This window comes from Cariama cristata, unplaced genomic scaffold, assembly GCF_000690535.1.
Source record: "Cariama cristata isolate BGI_N322 unplaced genomic scaffold, ASM69053v1 scaffold32191, whole genome shotgun sequence".
NCBI classification, from domain to species: Eukaryota; Metazoa; Chordata; class Aves; order Cariamiformes; family Cariamidae; genus Cariama; species Cariama cristata.
The window spans coordinates 1,075-13,455 of record NW_009601550.1 but is presented as its reverse complement, the minus strand read 5'-3'; the positions used below and the strand labels follow the sequence as shown (position 1 = coordinate 13,455).

Here is a 12,381-nt window from a genome sequence, read left to right as displayed (position 1 = left end):
AGGGGACGAGGGAAGCTGCGAAGGAGGAAATGAGCCCGGATGGAGGGGACCCGTTCCAGGTGCTGGGGGGAAAGCTGGGGTGGAGGAAAGCTGCTGGTAGAGGCACTGGTGGTGATCAGAAGGGAGACTGAAAGAGATGGAGACCCTCGGAACGTAATGGGGCTGGAGGCAGGCGAGCAACCAGCTTTGCCGATGACCGGGTGATGACCGGGGTGTCACAGGAAGGTTGCAGAGGGAGAAGCAAGGTGCAGGTGCTCAGCCTGCCCCGACTTTGCCTGTTCAACCCTTGTACCTGACTCTGTTGTTCTGCAGCTCAGGTTGGTAAAAATGGCTGACGGCAAAGAGGACCCCGCCGTGTTCACCTCCACTTCTCTGCCCTCAGACCCACGGCTGCTGGCTACGGTGACTAACGCTTACCTAGGCACCCGTGTGTACCGGGACATCCTCCACGTCAATGGCGTGTACAACGGGGCAGTGGGAGACACGCACCGTGCCGACATCCCCAGCCCCGTCAACGTTAGGATGACGGTGCCCAGCGCGGACGGCCTGGCTGAGACCTTCACCTTGAACACCCGGACGGGTAAACAGCAGAGCACGGGCAGGAATCTCCCTGTCCTGCCGCCTCCTTTCAGATCTTCATCTCGGGCACCCATCGTGCTCTCCCTCTTTTAGAAGTTACAAATCTCTTTGCCTGCGTTACCTCTTCCACAAGGTTGCATCTTTCTTCTCCCCATTCCCCGTTCACCTGCGGGGTGTTGTTCTTCTGAAGTCGTCTTGGAGCAAGTGGAAAATTTCCCTTTCTTGTGAGAATAAGAGTGATTTTCAGACTGTGTCTCAATCCCTGCTAGAGCCAGGCTCAGCAAACACTCTTTAATCACGAAGCCTGATAAAATGTTTTATAGCACAAATCATTCCTCAGCAGCTTGGCCAGATTCAGTGTGTTAAGTGTTGTCCAGCCAAAAGCTGTGTCTGGATCTGGGCCTGGGAAAGGCGGCTCCTTTGCCGGTAGGAACCTGTAGATAGGGCAGAAATGGGAGTCTGGGGCAGAACCTCAGGACGTGATGGTTCAGAAGGCTTGATGGCTCTCGTTGTGCTTACAGGAACCTTCAGCCATGTGCTTCAGTCAACTGATTACATAGCCACCCATCAGATCTACGCTCACCATTCCCTTGTCCACTTGATGGCCTTCAGCATCACCATCCAGCGATCGGCTCGCGCCGCCCAACCCATCACGGTCCGGCTCCAGGCTCCTTTTGTTCCAAAGAGCCAGGACTTGGACCTGAACCAAGGACCAGACTTCCAGGGAGCACAGTGAGTTTGGGTCACGGGGGGGACCTTGCCCTGAATATGTCCTTCACGGGCTCTCGCACGCTGCCCTGCTCACTGCTAGGGAATAAATTGCAAAAGTAGGGCTAGAACGAGACTGAGGTGGTGAGTGGTGTGGAGGCTTGTGCAAATCTGCTTCTTCCTGGCAAGTATCTAAAAAAATCCAAAATTAAGTATAAAAACACCTTTATTGGTTGCAACTCTGGAGTTATTACTTACACCGACACATAAAAGAGCAGTGAAGGCCGCAGGGACTAGATTTGACTGCAAAGAAATGAGCTTGGGGAAGATAATGAGTTTGGAGGAGGTGACCCCTGAAAACAGCTTACTGGGACTGGGGACCAGTCGTGACGAATTTCATAGAATCATGGAAATCTTATGGTTGGAAGAGACCTCAAAGATCATCAGGTCCAACCGTAAAGCACAATCTCCTGTGCTTTGGGGTGGGACGGCAGCTGAGCTGAAGCGTGGGGACAAGGGAGCTTCTATCCGAGGTGGGAACGGGGGCCTCATCCTCCGCTGCTGGGGGAGGTCCCCTCTACATCGGTGGATGTGCACGGCGTCCCACCTGCTCCGCTCTCCCCTTCCCCATTGCTTGCTGTCTCCCACAGCTACGTCTATGGGAAGACGCTGGTTCCCGAGGTGGAGGGGGGACCCCGTCCCACGGTTCACATGCTCTGGACTCCCGTGCCGCAAGCCTTGATGTTGCACGGGGAGGAGCGGGAGCGATCCTGGGAGTTCCTGACGGCCGTGGCCGAGAGCGAAGAGGAGGTGAAGAGGAGCTACAGCGAGGGGCTGGCCCTCATCGCTGCTGGCTCCCTGCACTCCTCCCACACCCACGCGTGGGCCACGCTGTGGCGAGGCTGCTGCGTAGACCTGGATGGACCCCAGCCCTTGAGGCAGGCTCTCTACGGGTGTCTGTACTACCTGCTGAGTGCCATCCCGCCCCGGGGCAACCCAGGCTTCCTCTTCCACGGCATCAGCCCTGGCGGCTTGTCCAACGGCACTCGGGGCGAGGACTACTGGGGGCACGTCTTCTGGGACCAGGTGGGTGGAGGCCGTGCTAGCTGGTAACCTGGGGGCTTTGCACAGCGACTGGGATGGAGAAGACTCTGCAGGAGGCTGCTGGGGGGGCTTCCTCCTGACCCCCAAGTAGGGGTAGCTTGGCACCAGCCTCTTGTTGGAGAGCATCCTCCTGCTCCTTTCGTGAGAGCTACCCAGACCCAGCTTGATCCCTGGAGTTACTCGTCTGGGTTGTCCTCTGACTCAAAAGCAAATTGCCTAAATTGAAGCGAGATGCCTGGGGCTGTCGCGTAGCTGGTGGGGGCGAGGGGCCGGGAGACAGCCCACCACAGGGCAGCCCCCTTCCCCAGGCTGAGCTCTGGGGCTAAGATAGTTCACAGGTTACTTGCCCAAGGGAGCTTCAGTGACTGGCTTAGAGCATGGCCACCAACTTTTAGCTGTTTAAAACAAAACAAATTGAAATCTGCCCTTCTCCTCCCAGCTTCGGCGGCATCGGTAAGCCCTATTGTGCCTGAACCACCAAAAAACAGAAGTGTTTTCTGTGATGGGCGCGTTCAGCTTTAAAACGTAGGTTTGGTGTGTACTCGATAAGCCGGCGGGGCTGTGCGGCTTTGCCCCAGCCAGAGCCTTAGATCTGCCCTCAGAGCAGCCACGCCGAATGGGTGCACAGCCTTGCAACTGATAACGATTGCGTGGCGTGCGCAGGAGACGCTGCTGGATGGTGTTGAGGCTCCTGTGCTAAACCTAGTCTGGTCTTTTGGTGGACAAGGGCTTTTCGGTCCTGTGGACCTTGTGTGCTTTCTTCCTGGTAATGCGGGTGGGTTTGACCCTCTCCAGAGCCTCTGGCTTTGGAGGACTCCTGCCTCTCTTCTCTTGCATGGTGGGAGGTCCTCCTGAGGTCATCCTGTGAGATACCAGAGAGTAGCAGGCGTGGACAGAAACAGTCCCTTGTGGATTTATACCTTTTAGTGAGCCCACAGGACAGCGCCTTTAAGTAGCAGCAAAATCACAGCCAGAGCATTTGGGATGGGGGTGGACTTGAAGGGTGAAGCTGGTGGGAGCATTTGGGCACCCCACCAGCCAGTCCCACCATCTTGCCTTGCTTGCATGTTTCCAGGACACCTGGATGTTCCCAAACATTCTGCTGTTTTATCCTGAAGCTGCCCGAGCCATCCTGGAGTACCGGATTCGCACGCTGGAAGGAGCTTTGCGCAACGCGCAGGAGCAAGGCTACAAGGTGGGGACAGAGACGTCGGGCTGAGGACAATGCAGCCCAGCCACGGTCACCCAGGAGGACAGCTGGGCTTTGCTCTTCCTCCCCGCTCTAGTTTTAGCCAGGGGCTGTGAGCAGGGCCTTGCCCGCAGGTGGTAGACTGGGGAGAGCATCTCAAGATGTTGTGCTCAGCTGCCTCATGGATGTCTTCTCCTGGCAGGGTGCTAAGTTCCCGTGGGAGAGTGCGGCCACCGGCCGGGAAGTCTGCCCTGAGGAGATCTATGGAGCCCAAGAAATCCATATCACTGGGGACGTTTTGATGGCCTTTGAGCAGTATTACTGCACCACGCAGGTAAAGGGAGCGTGTGTCGCCTGGGTGGCCCGGGGGCAAGGTCTGCAGGGCATCTGGTGACTGTTCCAGAGAAACTCTGCCGTTGTCTGCTCCCGTCAGAATTGCCGGTAGCACCCCAGGGTCCCTTCTTCAGCCCTGCCTCCTCTGTCCTTGCTCCTTGTGGGTGGCTCAGCATCCTGTTGTCTCAACCCAGGCCAGTTTTCTGACCTTTTCTCCTGCCACGTCCATCTCCTTAGAGCTCCTGTCCTCCTGCTGAGCTTGGGTCTGGTTGAGTCTCCCTCACATCCCTGTTTTTCTCTGGGCTTGGCTCCCTCCAGGACCAGAAGCTGTTCAGGGAGGATGGAGGCTGGAAGCTGGTGGGTGCTGTGGCTCAGTACTGGTGCAGCAGGATGGTGTGGAGCGAGGAGGAGCAATGCTACCACATCAAAGGTACTTCTGCAGCTGCCAGACCAGTTTGTAGGGAAGGGGTTTGCAAGCAGAGGCTTGGAGCCCCTCCAGCCAGACCTGGACGGGGGTGCACGGGCTCTTCAGACTCCTGCCCTCTGGAATATCTCACAGATAATGTTCATGTCCATGTGGACATGGGACAAGATGCTCAGCTCTCTTCCAATGCCACAGTGTCAGTTGTTTTTTCTCTTAGCCCCTGCACCTCTAAATGTCTCCTTCTGTGCTGGTACAAGCTGATGCCACAAGCATTGGTGCATTCAGATCTGCTGGTGTGACTGGTGGCACTTAGAGAAAACAGAGTGCAAGGGCTTTAGAGAGGAAGGACTTTTCTTTTCTAAGTCTTTTCTAAGAGACCTGAGTTTAAATCCCCCAGGAGCCTGCAGGAGTTAAATCCCTGGAAGGACACCTGGTGCTGTTGGTGCCCAACAAGCACGGCCGCTGACAACGTCTGGCCGGGCAAAGGGTACCGCTGCAGCACTGAAGCACCTTACCTTAACGAGTGCGAGTTACCACTGGTGGGCTGCTTCTGAGGGGGGACACAGAGGAAGAAAATGAGAAGTGAAGGAGAGGCGTTTGTGGGTGGAGGGTCTGGAGGAGAAGGCTGGGTTAGAGCCAGGGGGTCTTGATGAAACTGGGGCGATCAGAGCTAGGAGAGCCCCTGGGGTTGTTGTAGGATGGCTCTTGGTGTGAAGATCCTCGGAGACAGCCCCAAAGGAGTCACGTATTTAAATGTCTGTTTTGACGTTTCTCTTGGGAAGTGCCCATCTCTCCTTCTGGGGACAATCTGCACGAAAGCAGTGAAGGAAGGAGCTGAGCTTGCAGCTAGGGATTTTTTTGATCAACTTGATTGAATGACTTGAAAGAATTAATGACTTGAAGGTCACCTTGGCTGTGAAGCGAGGGAGATGCCCTCAGGTTAAGGTACCTGCTGCCCATCAGCCAAAGCTGTAAGCCGGGTCACTTCTCCTTCCCAAGCACCACTTGTGTTCTCCTCTGAGTTGCACCGAGATGGCTGCGGGATCCTGCCAGAAGCAGAGAGGCAACACCTCGCCACCTGGGCAGGCATCGCTGCAACGGGAGGGATTCCCTTTCTCGTGCCGCTTCCCTGAGGAGGGGCACAAAGCCATGCCAGACCTCGGGTGTGCCGCGGTGCGAAGCGTCCCCTTCCTCTTCCTCCAGGTGTCATGCCCCCGGATGAGTATCATTACCGGGTTGATAACTCTGTTTACACCAACGCCGTGGCCCAGCGGAGGTAACGCGCATGCCTTGTTGAAGCACGGCCCCATCTCTCTTTTCTTTTCTGCCTAGCAATCCGGCAGGGTTCGGAGGCAGCAGGGCTCCGTGTGGGATACTCCTCTCCTCCCTTCACGTACCTCGCTCTGCGCCGGTCTCCCCTGCCTGCCGTTACAGCCAGTGGAAAGAAGCAGGGGTCCCGTGGTGGTTCATCTGACCTGCTTCGGGTCTCCGCAGGAGAGTCAGAGGGATTTCGCTTCGCAGGAGGATTTCTCTCCCTGCGTTTTGTGAGATGGCTATACAATTAGCCAGCTGGAGACATCTAAAGCTAGAGGAACGGGCTCTCAACTCCAGCGATGAAAGCTGTTACCCCAAGCTTAAACTTTGACACCTGTTCTTTGAGAGTAGCTGTTTCTTTGCAGTTACGGCTCAATTAGTTCTTTCTGTTCCCTTTCTTCTCTTCCCCTCTCTGAGGGGGTCACAGGCACCCATGCCTGACAGAAACCACTGTTCCTCCCTTCTTTTCAGCTTAAATTTTGCAGCTGCTGTTGCTCGAGACTTTTTGGTGCCTGTGCCAGAGGAGTGGGTGGACTGTGCTGAGAAAGTCAAAGTGCCCTTTGATGCGGAGAAGAAATACCATCCCGAGTACGACGGTTACCGCCCAGGTGAGCGGAGAGGCAGTGGCGGCCCTTTGAGTTGGCTGCTGCTCTTTCTTGGTAAGCCTGCAAGAAGTGGGGACTCTGACAGCTTCCAGCACGGGAACAGCAGCTGAATGGTTGGCCGAAGTAAAAATCTCTAGCCTTCTCCAAGCGCAGCATTTGGGTTGCCGGTGTGGAGAGCAGGGCTTGTAGATGTTTTTTTGCCTCTTGGTGGAACGTTTCTCATTAGTGGGCTCATAAAATTACAGAATTTGGGAACACAGAGAGTAGGAATAGACTTTCAGTGTCGGGCTGCAGATGACAGGGTTGCTATGAACCCGTTGCTGACAGGTAGGTCTGCCTTTCCAAGGTCAAGTGCCACGTTGCCCTTCCAGCCACCTCTGGCCCTCTGGAAGCGAAGGTACCAGTTCCAGTGGAAACGCATGCCCAGTTTAGTGCCCCGTTTCTCACCGTTAGGGACAGGGTAATCTGGGCGCACGCCATCGTGTGAGCTATTCCTCTGCACCTGCAGTTTAGGTGACGCCAGCCTGGGTGCCATCGTGTTGGGGCTGTGCCAGTGTCCTGCCTGGACACAGCTTCCAGCGAACACAGCACCCAGGACAAGCCATAAGCTGCTGTTCTGGTCCGTCTTTAGCAAGGCAGCAAGGAGTTGTCCTCCCTGCAGTCCCACTACCTTCCCCTGTTGATGTGGTGTGTGTCGTTCTAGGTCTATGATTCTGTGTGCGTCAGGTTTGTTCCCCATATCAGTAAACTGACGATCAGTCGCCAGTTGTTCCCAGCTGGCATACGTGGTCTGACCCGCTCCTTTCCCCAGGGGAGCCCGTGAAACAGGCTGACGTTGTCCTGCTTGGATTCCCGCTGATGCATCCCATGAGCTCTGAAGTCCGGAGAAATGACCTGGAGATGTACGAACCCGTCACGGACCCGGATGGGCCAGCCATGACCTGGGTAGGGAGAGGGGCCAAGCCTAAGGTGGGATTCATCCGTGAGGTGGTTGTTTCCGTCTGAGTTAGTCTCTGCTGTCAGCAGGCACCATTTGTTAGAGCTGCTTTAAACTCTAAGGGAGTGTGGACAGTGCAGGGCTAGAGACGTGCTGAAGACATCTGGTCTGGGTCAGAAGGATGCCAGTTGTGGTGTCACTCGGAAGCTTTTGCTGTATCGTCACCCCTGGGGGAGGCAGGAGGTGGCGAAAGGCCGTTTCTCTCTCCTGCAGAGCATGTTTGCTGTGGGCTGGCTGGAGCTAAAGGAGGTGCAGAGAGCCCAGAGCCAACTGAACAAGTGTTTCAGCAACATCACGGAGCCCTTCAAGGTTAGCTGCGTGGCGTGGGTGCTTACCCGTGACAAATGCCTCTTGTTTCTATCTTGCCTGTTCCCAAGTTGGTCACGTCACACTGAGAGGCATCACTTGGACTGCAGCCTGCGTTGGCTGCACTTGTGGTCGCTAGGTTATTGTTTTCTATTGAGCTAGGTGGTTGCACACTCTGTCTCTTCTCTGCATGCATCTGAAGAGCAGTAAGGAGGCATCTGCTTCCTACCAGGCCATACAAAGCCATGGATTAGTATTATGCTCACCCCAGGCTTCCTTCTGCCTGGTGCTTCCTACCAGGCCATACAAAGCCATGGGTTAGTATCACGCTCACCCCAGGCTTCCTTCTGCCTGCCAGGGATGGGAAAGGGGATGGAGATGGTGGTACTTAGAGACACATCAGAGCCCACCCACCGCCTCGTGCCAGGATGGGCAGCAGGGCATGGTCATTGCAACACCCCAGATATGTGATGGTGACGATGAGCTTCCTACCAGGCCATACAAAGCCATGGGTTAGTATCACGCTCACCCCAGGCTTCCTTCTGCCTGCCAGGGATGGGAAAGGGGATGGAGATGGTGGTACTTAGGGACACATCAGAGCTCACCCACCGCCTCGTGCCAGGATGGGCAGCAGGGCATGGTCATTGCAACACCCCAGATACGTGATGGTGACGATGATAAGCGTATTCAAACCCATGAAACTGTGTGAAGAGTCCCGATGCAACTGTTGAGTCATTTCTTTCTCTTGCTGGAGCAGATCTGGGTGGAGAACTCCGACGGGTCAGGAGCTGTGAACTTCTTGACAGGGATGGGTGGATTCTTGCAAGCTGTCCTCTTTGGCTACACAGGGTTCAGGTGAGACCCATGTTATGTCACGTTTAATTTCTAAGCAACTACATTTCACTTGAAACCTTACTACTTAGCTGGAGCAATGTGTTTTTACTCGTGAAAAAGAAAGGAACTTGCGGCACCCAGAATATCCTCCAAAGCTCCCAGCAGGTGACGAACGAAGAGGAACGTTAATGATCCCAGATGAACTCTGGGGACTGGGGACAGTTAGTCACCACTGGAGAACGAGGTGGAGTTATCAGAATTTATAAGCTTTGGTCCATTTCTCCTCCAGCCACATCAGTGTTGAAAGCCATTGGCTTCAAAAGGAGTCGAAGCTAGGCCAGCACTGAGCTCTTCAACACCAGCTGGCACCCTCGGTGAAGAGGGACGTCTCTGCAAGATCTCAGGATTGCGGCTAGCCTGTATCGTTTTAATGTCTGCGTATCAGAAACGCATCCAGACCTGCCTGCTCCATAGGTGGTTGTAGCTTTGGTGTCTTCGCTAGGCGTGGGTGAAGCTTAAAGACTATGATCCACCAGTTACGTCGGCCTTTTGGCTAACTCATTGGAGAGAAAGCCCATAAAACCACCTTGCAGGCAAATACCAGACTGCTGCTCATTATACCGAATACACTATGGCTTTTCTAAGGGGACCTTTGTAAATGGAGACCCCAGTCCTTGACCACCGCGCGCAGCTGCTGTAGGCCTATTCCTACTGTAAAGGCTGGGAACAGATTTGGAACAGGTAAAAGACTCTTTCCGGGTCACTTGATGAGCGAGTTGCACGTTTGGGAAGGTAAATGTCATTCCCTAAGTCTGTCCTCTGGGACAGACTCCTTGGGATGTGTCGTGGAGAGGCCACCTGCGGCCCCTCGGAGGCAATGTGCCATCTGCAGGCGTGTGGCTCTGCAGGCCTCTGTGGAGGAAAGCGCTCAGCTGGCATCGCCGCCGCATTAAAACGTCTGGGAAAAAAACATTACGCTGCTCATATAACTTCAAAGCTGTGTCTCGTACCCGAAGCAGCCCGGTGGTTTCAGCCCTGAAGCAACAGCCTCTTGAGCATATTCTTAGTTTAATTGAGGATGGATCAAGCTGACCAGCCTTTTGATTTCCAGCGAAACCTTCTAGCGCTGACTGTGTGGTTTACTCTGTGTGTGGGGCCAGGAGCTGCTGAGAAACCCACCAGTTTCTTGGCGGAGCTGGGTGTGAGCTCCCGTATTCCCAGCTGAAAACCTTAATCTCAGCTTCTGTGAAGCTCGAAGGTCTTCAGATGGTCTCCGTGTGTCAGGTCGGGCCCTTCTTGGCACAGGCTCAAGCCACGGGCTTCGGGCCTCCAGCCGGATTTCCACGGATGTTGAGGTGACATTCACGGAGCCCCGGAGGCCGGACGCGTGCCTTGCCCGTTGTAAGCCACGGGCCCTGGCTTACAGAGAGCTGGAGCTCTCCGGCCTCTTGAGCCCTCTCCAGTCCAGACTGGAGATGGTGGTCAAGAGCTCTCACATGTCAAGATTTGAGTAGGAGATAACGGTGATCGTTGTCTTTCCTCGTCCAAAGCCAAAACATACAAATGGGCTCTGTTTGACTTTGGGTAAGGACTTGGAGAAAGGATTCAAGCTGTTTGCTTGATTTTCACCTCCCGGTGAAGGAGCGTGTGTAGTGGTGCTGGGTTTAAAGCCCTTCGAACCGAGCTGTGTGGACGCACCTTTGTTGAGACGGCAAATTACAGAGGAGAGGGGCAGTGCTAGTGGTCAGGCGTGTCTCGTGGTTTGGCGGAGCAGCGCTTCCAGGAGCATCTCCCCCAGGCGTGGGGTGAGCTCCCACCGTCTCCTCACCAGCGCTGTTCAGCTGTGGGAGCAACGGCAGGTGAGAACAGGCACTTGCTGCTTGGTGTTTTGGCCGAAGCTGAACTTGCATGCTAAAATTCCCGGCTCACAGCTGTCTCCTGAGCTCCTCACGTGGCTGGACTTTAGTTCCAGCACATGGCCCAGAGCCTGTGCCCGTGGGCTCGCGTGACCAGATTTCAGTGGCAATTCCTGCTTGGGGTCCGTGGGCCATGCTCGTTCCTGTGCCCTGTTCCCCTCCCCATCTCGGAGCAGGACATTCCCAAAGTTTTGTCGGCATAGCTGCTGCTGAAGCCAACCTCTGAACTGGAATGGGGAACTGAGCTGCCTTGGAAGAAAAAAAAAAACTATTTTCCTTTTTTTTTTAATTAAATAATTAAAAAATTCCCACCTAATGGAAACCACAGACCCCAAATGAGGAACTGGAAGGGGGACAGGAGCTCCTTAAGGTGCTGGGCTGTTTAATCACGGCCTGAGTAGCTCTTCACCAGATGCTTCATTGGTGTGTTCGGGATTTTCCCAGAGATCCTTGGGATACACCAAGGACTCCCCCTGCCCACAGATGCACGGAGTAAGGGGAGGGTCCTTGGGGATGTAGGAGGCTGTGCTGTCTGGGGAGGTGGCCGACCCCACAAAGCTGCTTTCCTTTGTGGCCGCCCTTTGCTCCCACTGCTGACGTGCTCCTGCCTTTCCAGGATCACAAGGTCCAGCCTTCGCTTCAACCCTGCATTTCCCGATGACATCAACAAGTTGAAAGTCACTGGTGTTTCCTACCTCGGCAACAAACTGAAGTTCGCCATCACCAAAGAAGAGATCAGGATCAAAGTGACCGAGTCTCCCCGGGACCCTCTGGCATCTCCCCTGGAAGCTGTGCTGGAGGAGTCAGGGCAGCGGTTTACCCTGCGCGAAGGTACGGTGTCATCGCCTGGGTCTGCTTCCTAAAATAAGACGATCTGGGGAGAAACCATCCCCACATCTCACGTGGGTTGGATTTTGTCATAGGGCAGAGCGTCTCTTTCCCCACGGCAGCTGGCTGGATTCAGAGGTCGTCCACCAAGACATTTTAAACCTTGGCTGATCTGGGTGTTACCCACCGAAGCAGCAGAAACAAGTTGAAAAGCGGGTGTCGGCAGAGGGGGAAGGTAAAGGTGGGGTGGAAGGTGGGGGTCTCGGGCCGTGCCATAAACCCTTTGCCCCCATGGGACTGTGTGCACTCTCTGTCTTTGTGCCCCCGGGGAGGGGTGGTGGACTCGGAGCTCTCACCATGGCTGAGGTGGCAGCAGCCCCCCGAGTGACGCTGAGCATCCTTGTCTGTGCCGGGGGCACTGAGCCCCCCCGAGTCCCCTTCACACGCCTTCAACATCTCTCACTTAGCAGAGGAGATGAAGTCGCGCCTGAAAGCGACTGTTTTACACGAGTTTTCTAAACGCCCATGACTTGTTTATGCTTCAACATCTGCATTTATAAGGAAGCCCCTAGCTGACCGGATCTGTATTTAGTCCAGCCCGTGCATCTGCTGACTCCCAGCTCCTCCGGCACGTCCTGGCTCGGTCCTCGCCTTCTCCGGCCGCCCACGTCGCTCCGGGGGCTCAAAGGGCTGTGGAGGCTCAGCCACCGCTGCTTCGCCACGTCGCTCCCGCTGCCAGCGAGCAGAGAGAGGAGGATCCCTCGGCCGCAGCACGCAGCAGCCCCCGGGGTTTCGTTACCCCGAGCAGCCGGCTGACGCCCGTGACAAGAAACTGCAAAGGCAGCGTGGGGCTGCGTGGCAGGGTGGGTGGAAGAAAGGCTGGACCTGGGCGTTATTTTGACACGGCCAAAAGCATTTTAGCCCTGTTCGGGCAGCGCACAGCTCCCTCTTCTTTTGAGTTGTTCGGTGTATAACATCCCCATCATGTTTTTAAGCCCTTATCTACATTATCATCTCTCTTTTCAAGCAATTTTGGAGGTAAAGCCCTGGTAACTTGATGTTTGGAGGGCTATAGGGAGCCCTGGCATCAGTTATCATTAATACGTCAGGTGACGACTGCAGCGTTTTTCTGGGGTCTGAGCAGAGTCTTTTTCCAGCTAAGTAGCCTGAGGGCGAGCAAAGACTTGCTGTGTATTTGCTGAAGGCATTTTTGGTGTCCTAGAAAGCCCTGAGGGAGAGAAGGG

At 55.1% G+C, this 12,381-nt stretch overlaps 1 protein-coding gene across 1 annotated transcript; it reads left to right on the top strand.

Moving 5' to 3' along the window:
- The first annotated feature begins 327 nt into the window (after positions 1-327).
- Positions 328-11,297, top strand: ATHL1 (ATH1, acid trehalase-like 1 (yeast)). Its single transcript, XM_009710502.1, has 13 exons — positions 328-580; positions 1,101-1,311; positions 1,938-2,373; positions 3,467-3,586; positions 3,783-3,914; positions 4,232-4,343; positions 5,541-5,613; positions 6,123-6,259; positions 7,068-7,201; positions 7,467-7,562; positions 8,317-8,414; positions 10,926-11,140; positions 11,233-11,297. The coding sequence occupies exons 1-13, from the start codon at positions 328-330 to the stop codon at positions 11,295-11,297; spliced, it is 2,082 nt and encodes a 693-aa protein (XP_009708804.1).
- The last annotated feature ends 1,084 nt before the right edge of the window (positions 11,298-12,381 follow it).

Excerpts from the sequence above, each read along its gene's own strand:
- ATHL1 (XM_009710502.1), top strand. The coding sequence starts at position 328 with ATGGCTGACGGCAAAGAGGACCCCGCCGTGTTCACCTCCACTTCTCTG. Across the intron at positions 5,614-6,122 it reads AACGCCGTGGCCCAGCGGAG|CTTAAATTTTGCAGCTGCTG; the intron begins GTAACGCGCATG and ends CCTTCTTTTCAG. Across the intron at positions 8,415-10,925 it reads TTTGGCTACACAGGGTTCAG|GATCACAAGGTCCAGCCTTC; the intron begins GTGAGACCCATG and ends CTGCCTTTCCAG.